This window comes from Panthera tigris, chromosome X (genome assembly GCF_018350195.1).
Source record: "Panthera tigris isolate Pti1 chromosome X, P.tigris_Pti1_mat1.1, whole genome shotgun sequence".
Taxonomy (NCBI): Eukaryota; Metazoa; Chordata; class Mammalia; order Carnivora; family Felidae; genus Panthera; species Panthera tigris.
This window is the reverse complement of record NC_056677.1, coordinates 111,567,546-111,587,913: the sequence shown is the minus strand read 5'-3', so window position 1 is coordinate 111,587,913 and position 20,368 is coordinate 111,567,546. Positions and strand designations below refer to the sequence as shown.

The 20,368-nt window shown below is 42.1% G+C and overlaps 1 protein-coding gene across 1 annotated transcript in view; it reads right to left on the bottom strand.

The window, feature by feature from the left end:
• INTS6L (integrator complex subunit 6 like) overlaps positions 1 to 20,368 on the bottom strand; it is a 55,900-nt gene that overhangs the window by 11,050 nt on the left and 24,482 nt on the right. Inside the window, 5 exon segments of the mRNA XM_042973884.1 lie at positions 2,691 to 2,785; positions 11,375 to 11,507; positions 15,534 to 15,686; positions 18,085 to 18,248; positions 20,193 to 20,321. Coding sequence (XP_042829818.1) covers positions 2,691 to 2,785; positions 11,375 to 11,507; positions 15,534 to 15,686; positions 18,085 to 18,248; positions 20,193 to 20,321 — 674 coding nt within the window.

Genomic DNA, 20,368 nt, shown 5'->3' with positions numbered 1-20,368 from the left:
TTAGTAATAATTTTTTTTCTTTACAAGAAGGGATTCCACCAGTGCCCAGTAAGCCCAAAAGGATTTTTCATTTCTTACGGTTAGGTCGGAGAGATTCATTAATTCTCACTATGATCGGAATTAAGTATGTTTCTTATCTTTGGCACAAAATTAAGTCATGAAATAAGGGATAAGAGCAAATGAAGGGTCTGTTTCCAGAAATGGTCCCGAAATCTCATTTAGAAAACTACACAAGCAACGTGTTCCAGAAGGTCCCAGAACTTGCACGACTCAACTCTGCTCACTATTCTTCCTGGTGGCCATACCCTGCTGACACAGCCTTAAAGGCCTAAGGTAGACATCAAATAAAAAAATATATGTAAATCAATAGGTCAATCAATCAATAAATAACCAAAACAAAACATTCACAACAACAACAAAAATCTATTGGCGGAGAGGAAAGGGGGTCACGGGGACGCTCGGTGGACCAGAAATCTAGGTCTGCCTGTGCTTTCTTTTGCATTTATGAGCACACTGGACCGGCAGGAGCTGGTAAACTCCAGACCATACTTCTGTTTGTGCCGGATCCTAGCAAGGTGTGTCAGCGTCCCCCAACTGCGGAGTCATTTTGGTTCTTTAGTGAAATCTGACACTCTTTTGCTTACGGCTGTCTGTCTTCTAAAGGCCCAACTTCCAGACATATGTGACTTAAAGCCTGACTGCCACTGCAGACGCTACCACTGCCCCCTACCTGGGAGCACCCTTGTGCATAAGAAGAAAGTAAAAAGGCTGCATTAATTTGTCACAGAACGTAACACATTCGTATGGCAGTAACGCTCTACCTCAGTAGCTCTGAAACTCTTCCATCCTGCAAGAATGGGCTAGGTAGAGGTGAGAAGTATGGTAAGTAGGGGTGAGTGGAGGATGAGGTACTAATAGAGGGGCAGGCAAGGGACAAGGTGAATAATGGTAAATGAGGTGGGGGTATAAAGGAACGGACGGAGGGCAAGAAGAGAGGAGGTTGAACTCCACTCTTCGGGTCCCCAAGGGGCCTATCACCCTCCAGCGTGAGGAACACTGGTCTCATCTCCCCCTCGCCAAGAAAGAGCGTGTGCATACGTTTATTGCCTAAGAACTAATTTCAGGCCAGACGTTGAGGCACACCATGCCTCAGTGTGCCGACCTAAAGAAGGGGGATGCGCTAGCCCAGTGTGATTGGAGGAGAAACTAGGTTGAGGATAGACAACATGTGACCCATGAGATCATTTTCTTAAGCCTCTGCCCCTCTTAGGCCACAAGATGTCAACCAGCTCGTGGGTAGCACAAACTGGCAAGCAGAAGGAGAAACGGCACAGCATCCAATGACACTGACAGACCCTTAGCTGCAGCTTAATGGTGAAGCTAGAAGCCATAGAGAATCACATTATCACTAATCCATAAAGTGGAGAGATATATACACATTTAATTTGAAAAATGACAATTACACTAAAGAATAAGGAAATGCACTTCTGAGGGCAAAGGATTTTTGTTTGTTTGTTTTTACCAATACTACCTGTTGGCTGAGTTTTTTAAGGTAAGAGATAACACTGTAACTAAGTCCACAATCTAAATTATCTGATATCAGATTTGGAGCTCCCATCATCCTTAGTGCTTTCTTTAATGGCTATAAGGAAACAAAATACACAACAGTAAGAATAGAATAAATCTTAAAATACTCAAAGTTCAGTTATAAGGGGCAAAGGGACATGATTCATTTCTTAGAAGTCAAGGTGCTGCACATAAAACCAAACATGGAACATTAAAAAGTGGCAATGAAAATAGCAGAGGAGTAAGGAGCAGAAAGTAAAAAATAAAAAGTAAATAAATAAATAAATAAATAAATAAATAAATCAGAAGAGAGTGGGATAAGAAGATCAAGAAACAGCATATTCAAACAGGTAAATTGCTTTCAGTCTTAATTCCCAAGTCATAAAGTCATTTCATATTGCATTTTATCGTGCACCCCATTCCTGCCATGGTAAATACTAACGCACCCCAATTTCTCCTTCCAGTGACACCAACAGTACCATTTAAGATTCTGCCTTTTCACCTCTAGAAACTTGGCTTAAGGTTTGCTACATCCGCCTCTGAAACGATTTTGGTAATCTTGATTTCGATTACATGACCAGTTCAAAAGCATCACGAAGATTTTTCTCAAGTTGTAAACACCCAAATGAGGCCAAGTAACTTTTGATTCTTTTTGGATTCCCCTCCCCCAACCAGCAGCCCCGCTTCCTGCTGTGTCTAGAACACATTTGACAGGCAATTGGCACATATGCCGCCTTCCAGAATTTCTTCTTTCAGAGGGAAACCCCACATTGAAAATTTCTAGAGTTAAAAAGGGAAGTTGACATTCATACATGAATCCAGACATATTTTTCGCAAATTCCAAAATTCCAATTTCACAAGGTTGCTTTTGCTCAGAGAAACAGAGATGTGTTTTTATAAAAATAACCATGGCAGTTAAAGGAAATAAAATAAGCAATTCTCTTTTGTGCCAACATGACATCTCCAAGGTCTTACGCATAATTCGCGAAGACGGTGGCGATATAGATATTTAGAAATTAAAAAATCTGTCTCATTTCGGGGGTCAAGTTTTTGGCTCACTGACATTTCTTGCAACAAGAATCATCACTGATACAGTTAATGCACATATACGCAGAAATACATACTAATAAGTAGTATGGAGGCAGAGTTTTTAAGTAGCTGTCAAAAGCCTGTCGCCACTTCAGATTTGGCTTAAGCTTGTGAACTTTAAACAAGTCATCTGCAAGAGAAAACCAAACAAAATATTACGTTATTCCAGTCCTAAATTCCAAGATCTAAATCAAGCACACCCATTATAGCATTTCCTAGAAATCTCAGTGTAATTAAAACATTACATTAGACGAACCTTTCTTTGGAACTTATTTGATTGTCTTTTTTTGGGTGCTCTTTGCCAACATTATATATAGCATTTTTCTAGTAAATAAAACAAATTCTCAAGTTACCTACGCCTCTTCCATGTGTGAAGCTACATAAAATCTAGTATTAAAGCACAACCTCTGAGCCACAGGAAATATTTTTCTGACCTCCTACATGCTGGTAACACTACTGTAGTTATGTGCACTGAGGGGGAATCCACGGACATTGGTTGATAAATGGAGGCTGTTAAGGTGCGCCTGGGTGGCTCAGGTTGTTAAGGGTCTGACTCTTGGTTTCGGCTCAGGTCATAATCTCACATGAGTTCAAGTCCCGCCTGGGGCTCAGCACGGAGCCTGCCCAATTCTCTGTCTCCCTCTCTCTCGGCCACCTCCCCCTGGCTCTCTAAATAAATAAATAAATAAATAAATAAATAAAGGCTGTTAAAGCAACAACAACAACAAAATTAAACTCACAGAGAACAGATTGGTGGTTGCCAGAGGCCAGGTGGGGAGAAGGGGTCAGGCGAAATGGCTGAAAGTGGTCAAATGATACAAACTTCCACTTACAAAATAAAGTCCTGGCGACTATAGTTAATAATACTGTGCATATTTGAAAGTTGCTCAGTGAGTAGATCTTCAAAGTTCTCATCACAAGAAATTTGTGACTCTGTGTGGTGATGGATGCTAACCAGTGTTCCCAGTGTTCTTTTCACAATAGGTATACAAATATTGAATCATTATGTTGTACATGGGAAACTAATATAATGTTACATGTCAGTTATATCTCAGTAATGAATAGAGAAGTAAACAGTGAGTGTTACACTTTTGGCTGAAAGGTCAAGGTAAGAAGCTTTACAAAGTATATGAGAACAAAAGCAAAGCCTCTAACTTTCAGGCAGAGACCGCAAACTCCAAATTATGCTTTGGATCCTCTTTAATAAGTCTATACTTTGTATAGTCCCTCCCCGCCCTGCCTTCTTCATTTCTTTCATTTTCAAACTTTGCGTCTGTCAAATGTTAGTTACCAATTGGGTCATGGCACTAGCAAAAGCTAGTAGAGATGTTAGGTTGTAGTTCAAAACTCTGTACAACTAAATATATTCTCTTGAATACCATGTGTGTTAATACCACTAAAGACACTGTCCTTAAGTAAGCAGATCTATCTTTTCACACTTAAATTTAATTGTTTTAATAATCTAAATGCATTCTATACACTACAGGAAAATTTTCAAAATATGTCATTATTCCCTTCTGAGGGAAAGAAAAAATATATTTTATATAATAATTCAAAATCAATAGCCCCACACATCAACAGGAGCCTGCCACGCTTACTATAAATACCAAAGATATTTCAAATCCATCTTCGATTTTGTTTTTTCAGGTTTCATTGGCTCTTATCCAAAAAAAATCCAAATGCTTTACTTCCAGGGACAAAAGCATCCCAACGCCACGTGCATAATTTCTCTACGATTAGGGCTATTCTTTGAAATTCTGAATTACTAGTTAAGAAAAACAACTACACATTTTCTTCCTTTTACTGCTATAATAAATGATTGACCCCTGCCGAAACTAATTTAAATGAATTTACAAAGTCATAAAATGTAGGTCTTTTGTTCTTTTGGTGCAGGGTAGAAAGAACAAAGAAAACCAGATCTGAAGAGATTTCTGGCTCATTGTAACATGCAGGTCCTTTAAAGACCATTCATATCTTGACAGAAAGGAATGAGAGACTGTGGAAATATCCTGTTACACTTGGGTCTTTATGTGGAGTCTGTTGGGAATGAAGCAGAGTTTTGGAAACTGACAAATTGAAAGACCACAAGACTGGGGAGACATCTAGATATAAACAGATTAGATAGTGAAACGAGAGTCAAGAATACTCTTAACATTTCTAGCAATGCCAACTGCAATGATTCCACCAATTAGTCTAATTCAGTCTAATTATTTCTTGCCGGAGTTTTTGAAAGGGGGGAAAGAAGAGAGAGAATGTTCCACAATCTAGATTAAGGGTAGAGAGCCATTGGGGTAGCACCCCTTTAGTCACATTCTCCGCAGCTCAGTGAATGATTTCCATGGCATGAGGTCGCCATTCACACGGAGTCTCCACAATGGGACCCCGAAGACGCCATAAACAACCAAGTCGTCAACATTTGAAAGACGAGGAGACCAGAGGATAGGAAAGTGAAGTGATAACTGCTGACACCTCAAAGACTACTGACATTTTCTCTTCCATTCCTTTCTCCCCATTTCCGGCAGCAAAAAAAAAAAAAAAAAGGCGGGGGGGGGGGAAGATGTGGGTTTGAGCTCCAGGCTCAGCCACACGCTTGGCAGAGTAAGCTTTGAGAAATCGCTTCCCTTTCTGGGCCTCCATTTCTTGTTCTCCTGATCATAACTGGTCTGAATCTGAATTTTATTTTTTGCACAAGTCCCGGTTCTTAAGTTAAAAGACAAAGCTACAACAAGTGTCTTCATTTCTGTAGTTGTTGGCCCTCGATAGAAAAAAATAATTTCCTGGGGCGCCTGGGTGGCTCAGTTGGTTAACACGACCGACTTCGGCTCAAGTCGTGATCTCACGGTTCGTGAGTTCGAGCCCCATGTCAGGCCTTGTGCTGACAGCTCAGAGCCTGGAGCCTGCTTCAGATTCTGTGTCACCTTCTCTCTCTCTGCTCCTCTCCTGCTCGCTCTCTCTCTCAAAAATAAATAAAAAGATTTTTAAAAAAAGGAAAGAAAAAATAATTTCCTTAGTGAGAGATAATCTTCTTGCCGACTGTGTTGTTCTGGTTGCCACCCTACTGACATGATTCCTGTGATAGCTCATTGACCCAATTAAGCCTCACTTACCCATTCCAGGTTAAGTTTTAGTGCTTCGATAATTAAACCTCGATTAACTACTTCTGATGGAAATCTTGAATTAATACAGAAAAAAAACAAGGGTGACCTTAATGGACAGTTATGCAACTATGCAGTAATACAGTGATGTTCCTGGGCTTTAGGAGGTATATGTGACTTAACTTGCCCTTTTCCTCAATGCCCTGTCCACCAAACTGCAAAAAAGCCCTATATCTTTATATAATGTCCTTAATATGGACTAGCAGTGCCTTCAAGAGCTATGAAGATAACATAGATATTAACTTATTTAATCCCAACTAAATGCCTTTGGGGAACCCCCCACTATCATTACCCCCCATTTTACAGATGAAATGCCTAAGGCACAGAGAAGCTATGTATCTTATCCAAGATCACAAAGCAAGCAAACAGCAGAGCCAAGATCCATACCAGGGCAGCTTTGCTCTGTAGTCCATACTCTTAACACTATGGGGCTGCACAACCCAGAAAGCGAAGTCATGGTGGAAATGCTGAGAGTGTCCATTTCAGAACTCCACATGAAACTCAAGTTTGGGGTTCGGGGGCACAAGGACCTCCAGCCTCAAATGGTGTGAAAAACCCTGTGCTCCTGGGAAGACACAGGTTACAGAAAAGCGTGGGAATGGATATTTATTTTTTAATGTTTATTTATTTATTTTGAGAGAGAGAGCAGAGAAGGGGCAGAGAGAGAGAGAGAGAGAGAGAGAGAGAGAGAGAATCTCAAGCAGGCTCCACGCTCAGCACAGAGCCCAACTCAGGGCTCGATGACCATGAGGTCATGACCTGAGCTGAAATCAAGAGTCAGATGCTTTACCAACAGAGCCAACCAGGCATCCCTGAAAATGGATATTTAAAGCCAAATGGCAGAATGAGAAATAAGTCAAGGATGGACTGACCTTCAGATGGATGTGTGGTGTTGGAGAAGGGGAAGGAACCAAAGGTGCTTCTGGGGTTTCTGGTTTGAGATGTTTACCGAGAGATGGTGACACTCTAGGCAGGGTGGGATGCTCCGTGTCACAGCGTAAGGAGGACCAGGAACAAATGAGGCACGTGTATCTCTTGGGACAGAAGCGTTTCACGGAGAAAGGGAACTTGACACTTGGGGAAGAGAGTGATACAGCCTAACGGGGGACCAAGAACACAGTGCCAGGACCTCACGTAGTACTGGGGAGTGAGAGGGCGCAACATGCGGCAACTTAGGTGCGACAGGTTTTAGACAAAGGAAGAACAACTCAACCATTATCCCATGTCCACATCTGACCTCTGCTACCTGCAAGACCACCAAAGGCCAGGCCTAGAGGGAGGAGCGTCTTGTGAAGTGCAGCACATCTCAGTTTCTAATGGGAGACCAGCTACTCTAGTTAGGGGCACTTTCATATGATACTTTGGAAGGCAGGCTGAGCTTAGGCCAAAGATGAGGTCCTAAAATTTGGCCCAGAATAGTTCTATAGAACTTTTCCACTGCCCTCTGGTGATAAGGCCACCCCCACCCCTGCGGTGTCCATGTAGACCACGTGGGGAGGAGTAACAAGGAATTCCTAATTCTTAAGGTATTGTTCTAGTGAGGATCCAGAACTCCCGCCCCCCACAGCAATAAGAAGGAGCCCCTCCCTTTGAATGTCAACAGAGGCCAAGTGGAGAACCCGGACTTCTACCCCCTCCTGGCACTGAGGAGAGTCAGTACCTACAATCTCTGCCAGGAGTGTGACAGGAAGCTAAACCAGAAGGCTTAAATAAGATAGAGACTCGTAACAGAATACTGAAAATGAACAGGATTCAACTGAAAATCACTCATCATACCAAGAACCAGAAAGATCTCAAATTCAAAAGACAATCAAGAGATGCCAACGCCAAAATGACAGACACATTAAAAATGTCCGATTAAGATTTTAAAAGGAGCCATCATAAAAAATGTTTCAACGAGCAATTATAAGCAGGCTTGAAACAAGTGAGAAAAACTGAAAGCCTCATCAAAGAAAGAGAAAGTAAAAAGCAGAAGATGTAAAGAAGAACCAAATGGAAATCTTAGAACTGAAAAATCCAATAACCAAAGTAAAAAGCTCAATGGAACAGCTCAAAAGCAGAATGGAGGGGGCAGAGGAAATGATCAGTAAACTGGGAAAGAGAACAGTAGAAAGTACCCAATCTGAATAACAGAAAACAGAAAACCTACCCCCCTCACATACACACACACCAAAAAATGACCGGATACATGATTTGAAGAATTTCCCCCATTCCATAGCTTGCTTTTTCACTCTGCTGATTATGTCCTTTGATGCACAGAAGTTTTTAAGTTTGATGTAGCCCCATGTGTTTATTTTTGCTTCTGTTGCCTGTGCTTTTGGTGTCATCTCTCTATCAATATTATTTTTTTTATTGTAAGTTTTTATTTTAATTCCAGTTAGTTAGCATACAGTGTTATACTAGTTTCAGGTGTAGAGTTCAGTGATTCAACACTTTCATACATCACCCGGTGCTCAGCACAAGTGCCCTCCTTAGTCCCCATCACCTACTTCACCCATCCCCCACCCACCTCCCCTCTGGTAACCGTCAGTTTGTTCTCTATGGCCAAGAGTCTGTTTTTGGAGGGGAGGGGCGCCTGGGTGGCTCGTTGGTTAAACGTCCGACTTCGGTTCAGGTCATGATCTTGCAATTCGTGAGTACGAGCCCCACATGGAGCTCTGTGATGACAGCTCAGGGCCTGGAGCCTGCTTCAGAGTCTACGTCTCCCTCTCTGTCTGCCCCTCCCCTGCTCACATTCTGTCCGTTTCTCTCTCAAAAATAAATAAACACTATAAAATTTTTAAAAAGAGTCTGTTTCTTGGTTGGTCTCTCTATTTTTATTTCATTTTGCTCGTTTCTCTTGTCTCTCAAATTCCACATGTGAGTGAAATAATTTGTCTTTCTTTGACTTACTTCACTTAGCATTATACTCTCTAGATCCATCCATGTTGCAACAAATGGCAAGATTTCATTTTTATGGCTCAGTAATATTCCATTGTGTATATATACTACATCGTCTTTATCCATTCATTGATCGATGGATACTTGGGCTGTTTCCATATCTTGGGTATTAAAAATAATGCTGCTATAAACATCTAGGGGCATGTATCTCTTTGAATTAGTGTTCTTGTATTCTTTGGGTATGTATCCAGTAGTGTGATTATGGATCATATGGTAGTTCTATTTTTAACTTTTTGAAGACCCTCCATACTGTTTTCCACAGTGACTGCACCGGTTTTCTCTTATTATTTCTTACAATTGCATGTGAATCTACAATTATCTCAAAATAAGATATAGTCTTAAAAGTAGAAAAATAGGGGCGTCTGGATGGCTCAGTCAGTTGAGAATCCGACTTTGGCTCAGGTCATAGTCTCGAGGTTCACGGGTTTGAGCCCCACCTGGGGCTCTGTGCTGACAGCTCAGATTCTGGAGCCTGCTTCCGATTCTGTGTCTCCCTCTCGCTCTCTGCCCCTCCCCCACTCACGCTTTGTCTTTCTCTCTCAAAAATAATTAAAGTTTAAAAAATAGAAAAATAATACCATAAAACAGCCTACGTGTAAATTATCTAGTCTAATCCTTCCCTTTACAGTTGTGAAAACTGAAGTCATAAAGGATGAGATTGTGACATGGATAGTTTTCTGCTAAGTGAAATAAGTCAGACTGAGAAAGACAAATACCATGTGATTTTGCTCATATGTGGAATCTAAAGACACAAAACAAATGAACAAACAAAAAGGAGCATCAGACCTATAAATACAGAGAGCAAATCGATGGTTGCCAGAGGGGAGGGGCTGGAGGGGGATGGGCAAAATGGGTGAAGGGGAGACGGAGGTGCGGGCTTCCAGTTATGGAATGAATAAGTCACGGGACTAAAAGGCACGGCATAAGGAATGTAATCAATGGTATTGTAATAGCGTTGTATGGAGACAGATGGTAGCTACCCTTGTGATGAGCACAGTGTAACATACGGACTTAGCCAATCACTATGTTGTACGCCTGAAACTAACGTACCATTGTGTATCAACTACACTCGTTTTTAAAAAATATTTTTAAGGAAATAAGTCACTAATAAATAATAAACTTATTTATGAATTTATACATGTTTGAATTTATATTTGTTATACTTATATTTATACTTGTATGAATTTATATTTGTTTATAATTTAAACAAATCCACAAAATATGGGTACTTTTTATTGGTACCCTTATTAATATCAAAGACATAACCTATATTTTATAGCAATGACAATCACCTTTCAAACTTTTTTTAATGTTCATTTAATTTTGATAGACAGAGACAGGGACAGAGCAGGAGTGGGGGAGGGGCCGAAAGAGAGGGAGATACAGAATCTGGAGCAGGGTCCAGGCTCTGAGCTGTCAGCACAGAGCCCGATGCAAGGCTTGAACCCATAAACTGTGAGATCATGACCTGAGCCAAGGTCAGAAACTTAACCGAGTCAGTCCCCCAGGCGCCCCAATGACAATCACCTTTTAGAGGATATTTTTAGATTAGACTAAGAAGTGAAGTAGACTATGTACAAAACAACCATGCTAATACATTTACCATGGCCCGTTCCTAACCTGCAACATTTAAAAGAATTGCTTTTTCAGTACATTTAGTACAAATAGAGTTCACAGCACTAAAAATCTTATGCTTTTAATGACTAGGTTAAACTTAAAGGTTGACACCTTTTGCAAAAACCCCACCAAATAAATATGTTCGCAATTCACAGCTAGGAGGATGCCACGTGGTACTCTATTACTCTCAACAGATGCGGCTCTTTCAATGAGAAAAAAAAAATCTCTACTCACATTTTCAGTGATATCTCAGTAACAGCTGCCGAAGCTGTTCCTTGTAGAATTGTACCATGGAAACTGCAGCTTCTACAACTACAGTCATTACAGAATTTACCCTTGTACCTGTTTCCTTAACTTGCCTGAAACAGATGCCTCCAGAGCATTTAAGACTCGTTTGTGGAGGAATGAGTGGGAGCCAAAACCCGCACAGAAGGCCTACTTCCTGGAGAGGTTCTTGGAGCATTAACCCCAATCAATGGAATTTTGTGTCCCAAATTAGTCTACGAAAAAGCCAAGTGCACTTTAAGCCGGGGGCGCAGAGGGGGGCATGGGGAACGGCAGTATTGGAGCTAAGCGTCCCTTCTGTCTGATGTGGAAAAAAAAAAAAAAAAAAAACAGCAAGAAAATGAACAGAACAGAAAACAGTGTGTAAATGCTATCCTTCCAAAGCAGTTTTCAAACTTTTCTATATCCTGCTATCGCTCTTGGACTACATTTAAAATGCTTAGGCCATTATCCTATTTTTCATTTCTGTTGTATTTTAAAGATTATAACGTGGGAGCGCCTGGGTGGCTCAGTCGGCCAAGCATCCGACTTCGGCTCAGGTCATGATCTCACGGTTCGTGAGTTCGAGCCCCGCGTCGGGCTCTGTGCTGACAGCTCGGAGCCTGGAGCCTGCTTCGGAGTTCTGTGTCTCCTTCTCTCTGCCCCTCCCGCCTTCTCTCAAAAATAAAATAAAACATTAAAAAAGAGTTTAAAGATGATAAAGTGGCACATACTTTACTTACCTAAAAGAGGGAGTAAAACTGGGTAGTTGTACGGCATCACAAAGAGGTTTACACAAGTTAAAGTTGTACTGGCTTTTAAATAACCAAATGGATAACCAAGTTCATTGTATTTTCCACTGCTGGTAACAAATACCTAAAAACATGAAGTAATATATAGTTATGACAATAAGGATTTTATGCGAAACCAAACTCCCAGCAACATCTAAGGCACAGCTAATTTATGTAATTTAAAAATGGCAATAGTGCTTCTAGCCTATGGTTATGCCCAAATATGTCATACTAAATCACATCGCAATTCCTGTATACATTATATTAAGAAATGAGGGGCGCCTGGGTGGCTCAGTCGGTTGAGCATTCAACTCTTGGTTTCAGTTCAGGTCCTGATCCCAGGGTTGTGGGATTGAGCCCCATGTCGGGCTCCACACTGAGCATGGAGCTTGCTTGGGATTCTCTCTCTCTCTCTCTCTCTCTCTCTCTCTCTCTTTCTCTCTCCCTCCCTCCCTCTTCCCCTCTTCCTCACTTGGGCACTCTTTCTCTCTCTCTCTCAAATAAATAAAATGAAAAAAAAATTTTTAAGAAAAAGAAATGACACCGTACTGTGCAATAACCGCTCGGAGACCACAACGTCCAAATATTTACTTGGTTAGCACAATGGCAAACATGGCTGAAATAGTGCTAAGTGATAACCAGCCATTAAAACAAACTGACTTCTCAAAAGAACAACTGGTGACTGGAGTGGAGGCTTTAGAAAAATGGAATATGGCCCCATGCCTAAAGCATGCAATTACAAAAGCAAAGCCCGTTTAAAGTAGTATGCTAACACTCCTCACGCGTACGATTATCAGTCTTGCTCTACTTCCTTTTGGTACCCCCATTCCCCTATCCATTTATTCATTTTTCATCCAATAATTTTTTTAATGTTTATTTACTTCTGAGAGAGAGAGAGAGCGTGAGAGGGGCAGGGCAGAGAGAGAGGGAGACACAGAATCCGAAGCAGGCTCCAGGCTCCGAGCTGTCAGTGCAGAGCCCGACGCGGGGCTTGAACTCATGAACCGTGAGATTATGACCTGAGCCGACATCGGATGCTCAACCGACTGAGCCACCCAGGTGCCTCTCATCCAATAAACATTTATCAAGTAGCCTATTATAAGCCAGGCACTGGTGCTAATTCTTTTGAGGCAGCAAGGAGATGCTTTGGTTCAGTCTGGAAGGCATTTTTGTCTTATCAATTATGCTGGTAGAGCAAACATTCACTAAAGATCAAAACATTAATCTTTATTCCGTGTGACTCCATCTTCTCCTTTATTGATATTCCTGATTTGCTATATATTATATTGTCAGTTCCCATACACTCGCTGTGCTGTGCTGAAGTCCTCTGGCTACCATGCCTTCTCAGTGTTCCGTGTTTGCTCTTTGGCCCAAATCAGGGCACCAACATATACTTTTAGGGACCTAGACTTTTGTCTTTTCCAAAGTCCCTCAGCAGGATCATTTAAGACAAAAGTCAAACCCTGGTGGTAAAGAGAATCCATCTACCTTGCTAATTGCTGGTACCAGCAATATAATCTACCAGTTGAGTAAATTCTTGCTATGTTTAGTCATAGCTAAGAATAAATCTTTCCTATGCCATTTATGACCCCACATACAATGAGTTGAGCTGTAAAACAGGACTCATCTAGACTTTGTGTCATAATCTGAACCTTAATAGAAACAAATATCTGTAATAACACATGGTAGGTTTTGCCCTATTTCCTAAGTGTGTACAACAGAAGAGGAAAAATCATCATAAAGGATCAAAAGCATTACACACACTGTCAAGGGTCAGACCTATGATTCCCATGAAGGGAGAAACACTGTTTTGTCTCTCTCTCTCTCTCTCTCTCTCTCTCTCTCTCCCTTTTTCCCCTCCTTCCTTTCCTTCCTCCCTTCCTTCCTTCTCATAAGCCCTTTGAGTTCTTCCAAATTCCTTATCACTTGCAGATTCAAAGAACTTGGGGGTTCAAAGGGATCATTAGAGACTGTCTAGAGAAAGTAAGTATCTGGCCCAAGACCACATAAACTGGTGGCAGAGTTAAGGGTTGGAATCCAGTCTCCATTAGGAATTAGCCAAATTTCCTGGCTCCTGGTTCATCTTATTCTTGTTCATCCCCACTAATTCATTGCATTAAAACTACTCTAAATCAAAGTAACGTAAGGTACAGGAGATAGGCATGTGGCATAGTTGAGCAGTGGTGCAGGAAGCCAGGGCAGGATTTAAGTTTCTTTGGATAAGATTTACAAGAAATGTGCCATTTGGAAAAGAGGGCTTATGTTAGGGGAAAGCTATAATTTGTATTTGCTTTTATTGTGAAATTTTTGTCAACCCATGAAGTCAAACCTCCTATCTTGATTTTAACATTCTACTATCCATAGCTCTACATTTCTAGCACATTTCCAGTGCACTTAACCGAAATATAAACATACATTCAGAAAAGTGCATGAATCATAAGCACACAGCTCAATGGGGGCTCCTGGGTGGCTCAGTCGGTTGAGCATCCGACTTCAGCTCAGGTCACGATCTCGCGGTTCGTGAGTTCGAGCCCCGCGTCAGGCTCTGTGCTGGCAGCTCGGAGCCCAGAGCCTGCTTCGGATTCTGTGTCTCCTTCTCTCTCTGCCCCTTCCCTACTCATGCTCTGTCTCTCTCTGTCTCTCAAAAATAAAAAGAAAACATTAAAAAAAGTATACAGCTCAATGAATGTTCACGAGGTGACTGAACATGTGTAATTGGCACCCAGACCAAGAAATAGAACGATGACCAGAAACCCCCTCATGTCCTTTGCTGGTCACAACTCTGCACCCCCAAGAAAAACCACTATTCTGGCTTCTGACAGAGTAAGCCAACTGTACCTTTTTTTGAATGTAGACAAAATAGAATCATAGGACATGGGATCTTTTATGTCTGGCTTCTTTTGCTCAATATTATATTTATGAGATTGTTCTGTTTCTTGCACTTTTACATGCTTGCTTTAAGCTTGCTCCTTTTTTTCTAACCAGTTTTAGCATCTTTGGAGAATTTAAGTGGCTTAAAGACAGCTAGTAGCAATAATCGCACATTTTAGGATGAAACAGACGGCAGTCTAAAAGTGTTTCTTGTGTAAATAGAACCTAACAATCACTGATTTGCTATATGGTGCTGTAGTCTAGAAATAGAACAAACATACTTCCAGCGTGGGGCCTCCTTATTATATCCAAATAAAAAGGCTGTGACTGCCGTGTCTGGATTTTTACAAACTAATATCCAAAGGTGAATCTATTAACGAATCAGCAAGCCCTTCTGGCTGGAGTATAACACCTGGAAGAGCCAGCATATGTGCATTTGCCTCGTCCAAGTAAAATCCCCATTACACATGCCAATGTGCTTGGTACAGGAAGAGAAGTTTGGTTACATTACACTAATCCAAAAAGTCGTTTCAGGGCTTAAGGTTTGTGTGTGTGTCTGTGTCAAAAATATTTTGCACACATGAAACTAATATTACCCTGTATGTTAACTAACTGGAATTTAAAGAAAAGCTTAAAAAAATAGATCTTGTGGGGCGCCCTAGTGGCTCAGTTGGTTAAACGTCCGGCTTCGGCTCAGGTCAGGAGCTCGCAGTTCATGGGTTCGAGCACCGCTCGGGCTGTGTGCTGACGGCTCAGAGCCTGGAGCCCGCTTTGGGTTCTGTGTCTTCCTCTCTCTCTGCCCCTCCCCCACTCACGCTGTCTCTCTCAAAAATGAATAAACGTTAAATTTTTTTTAAAAAAAAAATAGATCTTGTACTTCCAATCTGTCAAGTTCACGCTAAGTTTCAGCTGCAGAAGCCACAGCTAAATAGAAGGACATCCTTTAGGTTAGGGATGCTTAACCTGGGGTCCCTGAATAGGCTTCAAGGGGTCTGCCAAATCCTCAAATACACAGGTGTCATCAGAGTCCACTGCCTTAAATGGCAATGTCAGGAGGCTAATGATTCCTATCACACTGAAATGATTTGCTTGGCCCTGTTGCTTATTTGATAGGATTTGTCAGAAAAGTTATTAACAGATTCAGTCTAATTATTCCTAGATTAACCTTTGCAACTTCTCAAAGCAATTCCCCGATCCCAGGGTGGTTACAGACATTGGGCCAACAGGTAAGGGGAAGTACCTGCCAGCAGGTATGGGGAGACTTTCGTTCCAGGATGTACTGAGTTAAGGGTGAAGGTTCAAGTTCATATTTGTCAAAAGGAAGTTTGTCTATTACCATTGGCTCACAATCTACACAGGAGAACCTCACAACAGGATGAGATGTTCGTGGAGGCTAAAAAACAAGAGGGGAAAATACGGTCCGTTAGCAAGTGAGCTTATATTTCTGACAAATCTGCAACCCCTTTCGTGTTTTTGTTAAACCATCGCTGAGATAAAACCAGCGCTTTGAAAAAGAGGGCATCACCAACGGCTTCCATCCGGGAAGGGCCCACAGATTCTTTATTTCTTCCATGTACTTGGCATTGGGAGGAGGAAAGGTAAATTCAAACACTTGTAACTACCATTTCAGCGAAGTGAAAACTACAACTGCTTTGAATACAGTTAGGAAGTCACCGATGATCCATAGGATGAACCCTGATTTTCAGATCCACTGTTGCAACCTCCAAGCATGACCCGCCCTTCATTCCTTTGTACCCAAAAGGTTACGGACGGGCCAGACGTGGCTAGCAAAGAAGAAATCCATGAAGATTTCTGATGAGTTGATGACAGACCTAGAGCCACTAACAAGCAAAATGAAAAACTGTAAAGGCATGGAAAGGGCAAGGCAGGTGCCCCCAAATGAGCCAGTCACAACACCCAGGACTAGTGGAAATTTTTTTTTTCAACTGAAATTTTTAAGCACTCCTCACACCCACACGCTTGCCTTGAACAGCTAGGGCTGGGTATGCTTTGGACTGGGCTGCAAAGGCCTCTGTGCCTGGGGTAGCAGAGCAGATTGGTGGGGCAGCCGTTTCGTTAACAGGTTTAGCTTGTGGGGATAGAGAGCGCCCGGGAGAGACATGGCGGCGGCAAGAGAAATCCCAGGATATGAGAAGACAGGACCGAGTCCCGGGGACAAGGGTGAGATGTGGCTGCACCTGTTCTTGCCGAGAGCTCTCTAAGCCGAGCATGAATGTGACAAACCATCTCTGTTTCCCCTTTAAAGGGAAAAACATGCTCCTCTGCCTTTATGGTTTACACACCTACAAGATGTGTTGGGAGTCGAAACAAACAACCATCAGATGTGCTTTCAGAGCTGGAGGGATGGTAGGTAACACGGGTGATGTGGGAGTGAGCCGGAATTTCTTTCATTCCAGTTTTTTCCTGATTTTCATTTCAATTAGACTTGAGAAATATTTCTGGCTTTTTACATTTAAACCGATTTAAAAAAAAAAAAAAAAAAAGGTCGTAAAGACCCAAGTGAAGCCCTGTCACTGGCAACAATGAAGTAAATTCGTGACCAAAACATTCACTCTCTCGGGTTCGGAGCTGAGAGCAACTGGGCACCGGGATCTGACCAGTGCGTCACCTTGGAGCCCTGAGGGAAGGTGGAGGAGATGTACCCTCACTCCCAGCCGGGGCGGAAGTGGCCCTTCAGTCCTATAGTCTCATGGCCTCTCCTGAAAACAGGAGCCTAAAAGGAGTAAGCCAGGAGAAAATGCAGTTCATGTCAGAAATTTCTAAAACGTACACAGAACAGAGACAGGCTGAAGCAGTAAGGGGCTAAACTGAAGGCTCGGTGATTGTTTTGTGCCCACAGAAGGAGGATTGCTCTGGCCTTTTTACAGAGGCTGCGGGGAGGAAGAAGGGGGAGTGGGTTTCGTGCACTTTCCCGTGTTAGCAGATACCTGTCTCCCACAAAAAGTCCACTTCATCTGGGACTAAAAAGGAGCAACTACAATATCAAACCCTCCTCTCCTGAATGCAGTGAAGAAAAAGGAAAGTCCTCATTGAGAGATAATTTTTAAAAGATCGCTTAGTTACGGCGCCTGGGTGGCTCAGTTGCTGAAGCGTCTGACTCTTGATTTTGGCTCAGGTCATGATTTCAGGATGATGAGATCGAGCTCACCATGTGCCAGGCATGGAGCCTGCTTGAGATTCTCTCTGTCTCTCTCTCTCTCTCTCTCTCTCTGCCTCCTCTCGAAATATATATATATATATATTGCTTAACTACCCATCATTGAGAGGTACATTGCCAAGGAACACAAGTCCATTGACTACAAAAAGATGAAAAGCAGGTCCACAAAGTTCCACTAGGTGTCTAGTGACTCCCTAGAAAGATGTAGAAGAGCTTCTGTTTTGAATATGTTTCTAGAACCTACACAAGGTGCAAGCTAAATTGTAATTCCCTGAGGATGTACATGAAAATCAATGCTAGCACTCTTCAGACATTGCGTCTGCCATGTAAATCAAGTCAGCCACTCTGAAATAAGAGCCAAGCCACCGATCGCAACACCATCAAAAATAGCCATGCCCTAACATCCAAAGTGGGTAGCTCAAGTGGCAAAAGCGACTGAAAGGAAGAATGCCGGAATAGCACGAAGTCCTCTCTTGCTTTTTGGTACAAGCTTAGACTCCCAGCAAGAGATAGAAAGCACGGCTTAAAATCCTCAAAGTAATTTACAAGGGTCACTGTAATCAGGAAACGGAAAACCCAAATGATGTTTACCATTTTGTTTTATGCTACTTACTAGTGAAGGTAAATTCTGATCTGGCCAAAAAGATTCTGGAATTGGCCAATGTCCAACAGGAACACCAGTTTTAGAGTTAGGCCGTACATAAATCAGCTTATGGCAACTATGCCAGGGTTGAGCAGCAAATGAATTGCTTGGCCTGGATGAATCCGTAAGTCCATCTACAAGTTAAACAAAGACAGACACTAAGGCATACAGTTCTTTTTCCAGCTGCTGATCTTCTTGTACAAAATTTTCAGCTAAAAGCAAAGTACAAAACAAACCAAAACACCCCGATCCTTAACTATGCCCCAAATGCGTAGTTACATCGAAAACCATTATAAAATTAATTTTCAATTTGCTGAGATTTGGACACATAAATTAAACACAGCACGCCAACTAGAGTTATTCTTCCAAATCAGGCAAATGAAATCGCTCATTCCCTGGTATAGTTTTTACATTTGTGGAATCTGACAAAATAGGTCATAAATTCCATTTGCCTTTTCTTTCTAGTCCCCATTAGGTGGCAAAAAGTATGCTTGACTAAACCCACCCAATGACTACAAAAGCAAAATGAAAACGATCCAGATTCACTCCAAGATAGAAGGAATGTAGGGGCGCCTGGGTGGCTCAGTCGGTTAAGCGTCCGACTTCGGCTCAGGTCATGATCTCACGGTTCATGGGTTCGAGCCCCACGTCGGGCTCTGTGCTGACAGCTCAGAGCCCAGAGCCTGCTTCGGATTCTGTGTCTCCCTTTCTCTCTGTTCCTCCCCTACTTGCATTCTCTCTCTTTCTCTCTCTCAAAAATAAACAAAGATTAAAAAAATTTTATCATGGAAAAAATTTAAAAAAAAAAGAACCCTAGACAAAGGAGAAATGGAGCTAGAAAGAAAAATCTGAGCTATTTACATGACACCAAATCCAACAGGCTTCCAGTATGACCATCCCCAGTTCACATTAAGGTAACTGAACACAAAAGTATGGATGGAGCAGTGAATCGTTAGCAATACATAACATGTCCTTCTTTTACAATTACATTAATGAATTTAAAACAGACTGTGAGGCCTCAGTCTTCTGTGGTGGGTGTTCTTAAACTGGAGTCCAAGAAACTCTAGAATTAAATACAAAATTGTGTTTGTGTGGCCTATGTCCGTTCTTCTAGGGAGAGAGGTCTCTATTTTCCCAACAGCTTCTCAAAGGGTTCAAGGCACTAAACATCAGAAAGGTCAGGAGCCACAGGATCCATGGCTTCCGACAGAGACGTATGTCTTTCTGAGCAGCTATGACTGATTGTGGCCACACAATTAAAACTCATGGATCAGGAGAGCCTCGCTGAGGCAGTCGATAGAGCATGCGACTCTACGTCTCAGGATTGTGAGTTCAAGCCCCACACTGGGCATGGAGCCTACTTAAAAAAAAATGTGTGGATCAGGTCAGACAGGCAAGGTGGTAATGATGTGTGCGAGAGCACAGGAGCGAGGTGAAGTGCACAGTGCTCCAGGGCTTGCGGCACAGGGATGATTTGAAGGAGAAGACCCTTCCCCTGTACAAAAGGACCTCTGCTATCATCCACTGCCATAATCTGTCTGTTTTGAGATGTGGAACGTTCTGTGAGATGTCATTTGAAGAGAAAAGTTCTGCAGTTAAACAGTGGCCGGGAAAATACTGGTGTAGGATCTCATAGGATATCAGCAGTTTCCGGATAAAGGTTCACAATCTCTTGCTGACATACGGTACCGAACACAGATTTCATAAAGATAGCGTGGCCCATTTGGCACTCATAAGGCCAAAACCAGATTACCGGTTAAGTGGCACTCCTCCATGATTCTCCAGGTACTTCGTTCATAGAGAGGTGAATAATGCAGGGTATCCCAAGACTGGGACCAGGGAAGATGAAATGGGTAGGAAAAAGGAAGAATTTTCTTAAGAAGATTTGCCACTGGATTAAAGTTGTTAGCATCAGACCACCTGACACGTGAACGCATGGCCATTGTTTGGATGGATGTTTGCAACCACATGAACGTGTGTGGATAGTACAGGCTGTGTCTGTTATCAGTTGACTGTCTTCCCAACCTCAGATCATTCTCTGGGGCGCAAAAAGAACACAAAAAAGTCACGTACTGTACCTTCTCCAACAGGAAGTGGATCTGGTCCCGTTTTTTCAAAGTTAATAACTACACCACTCTGAATTTTCTGAACTAGAGATTCTAAACACTGATTCAACATTCTTTGTGTTCTAACACAGTAGGAGCGACCTATACCAGAAGGAAAAGCAAATAGTGTCAGTTTGAGCAAATAAAAT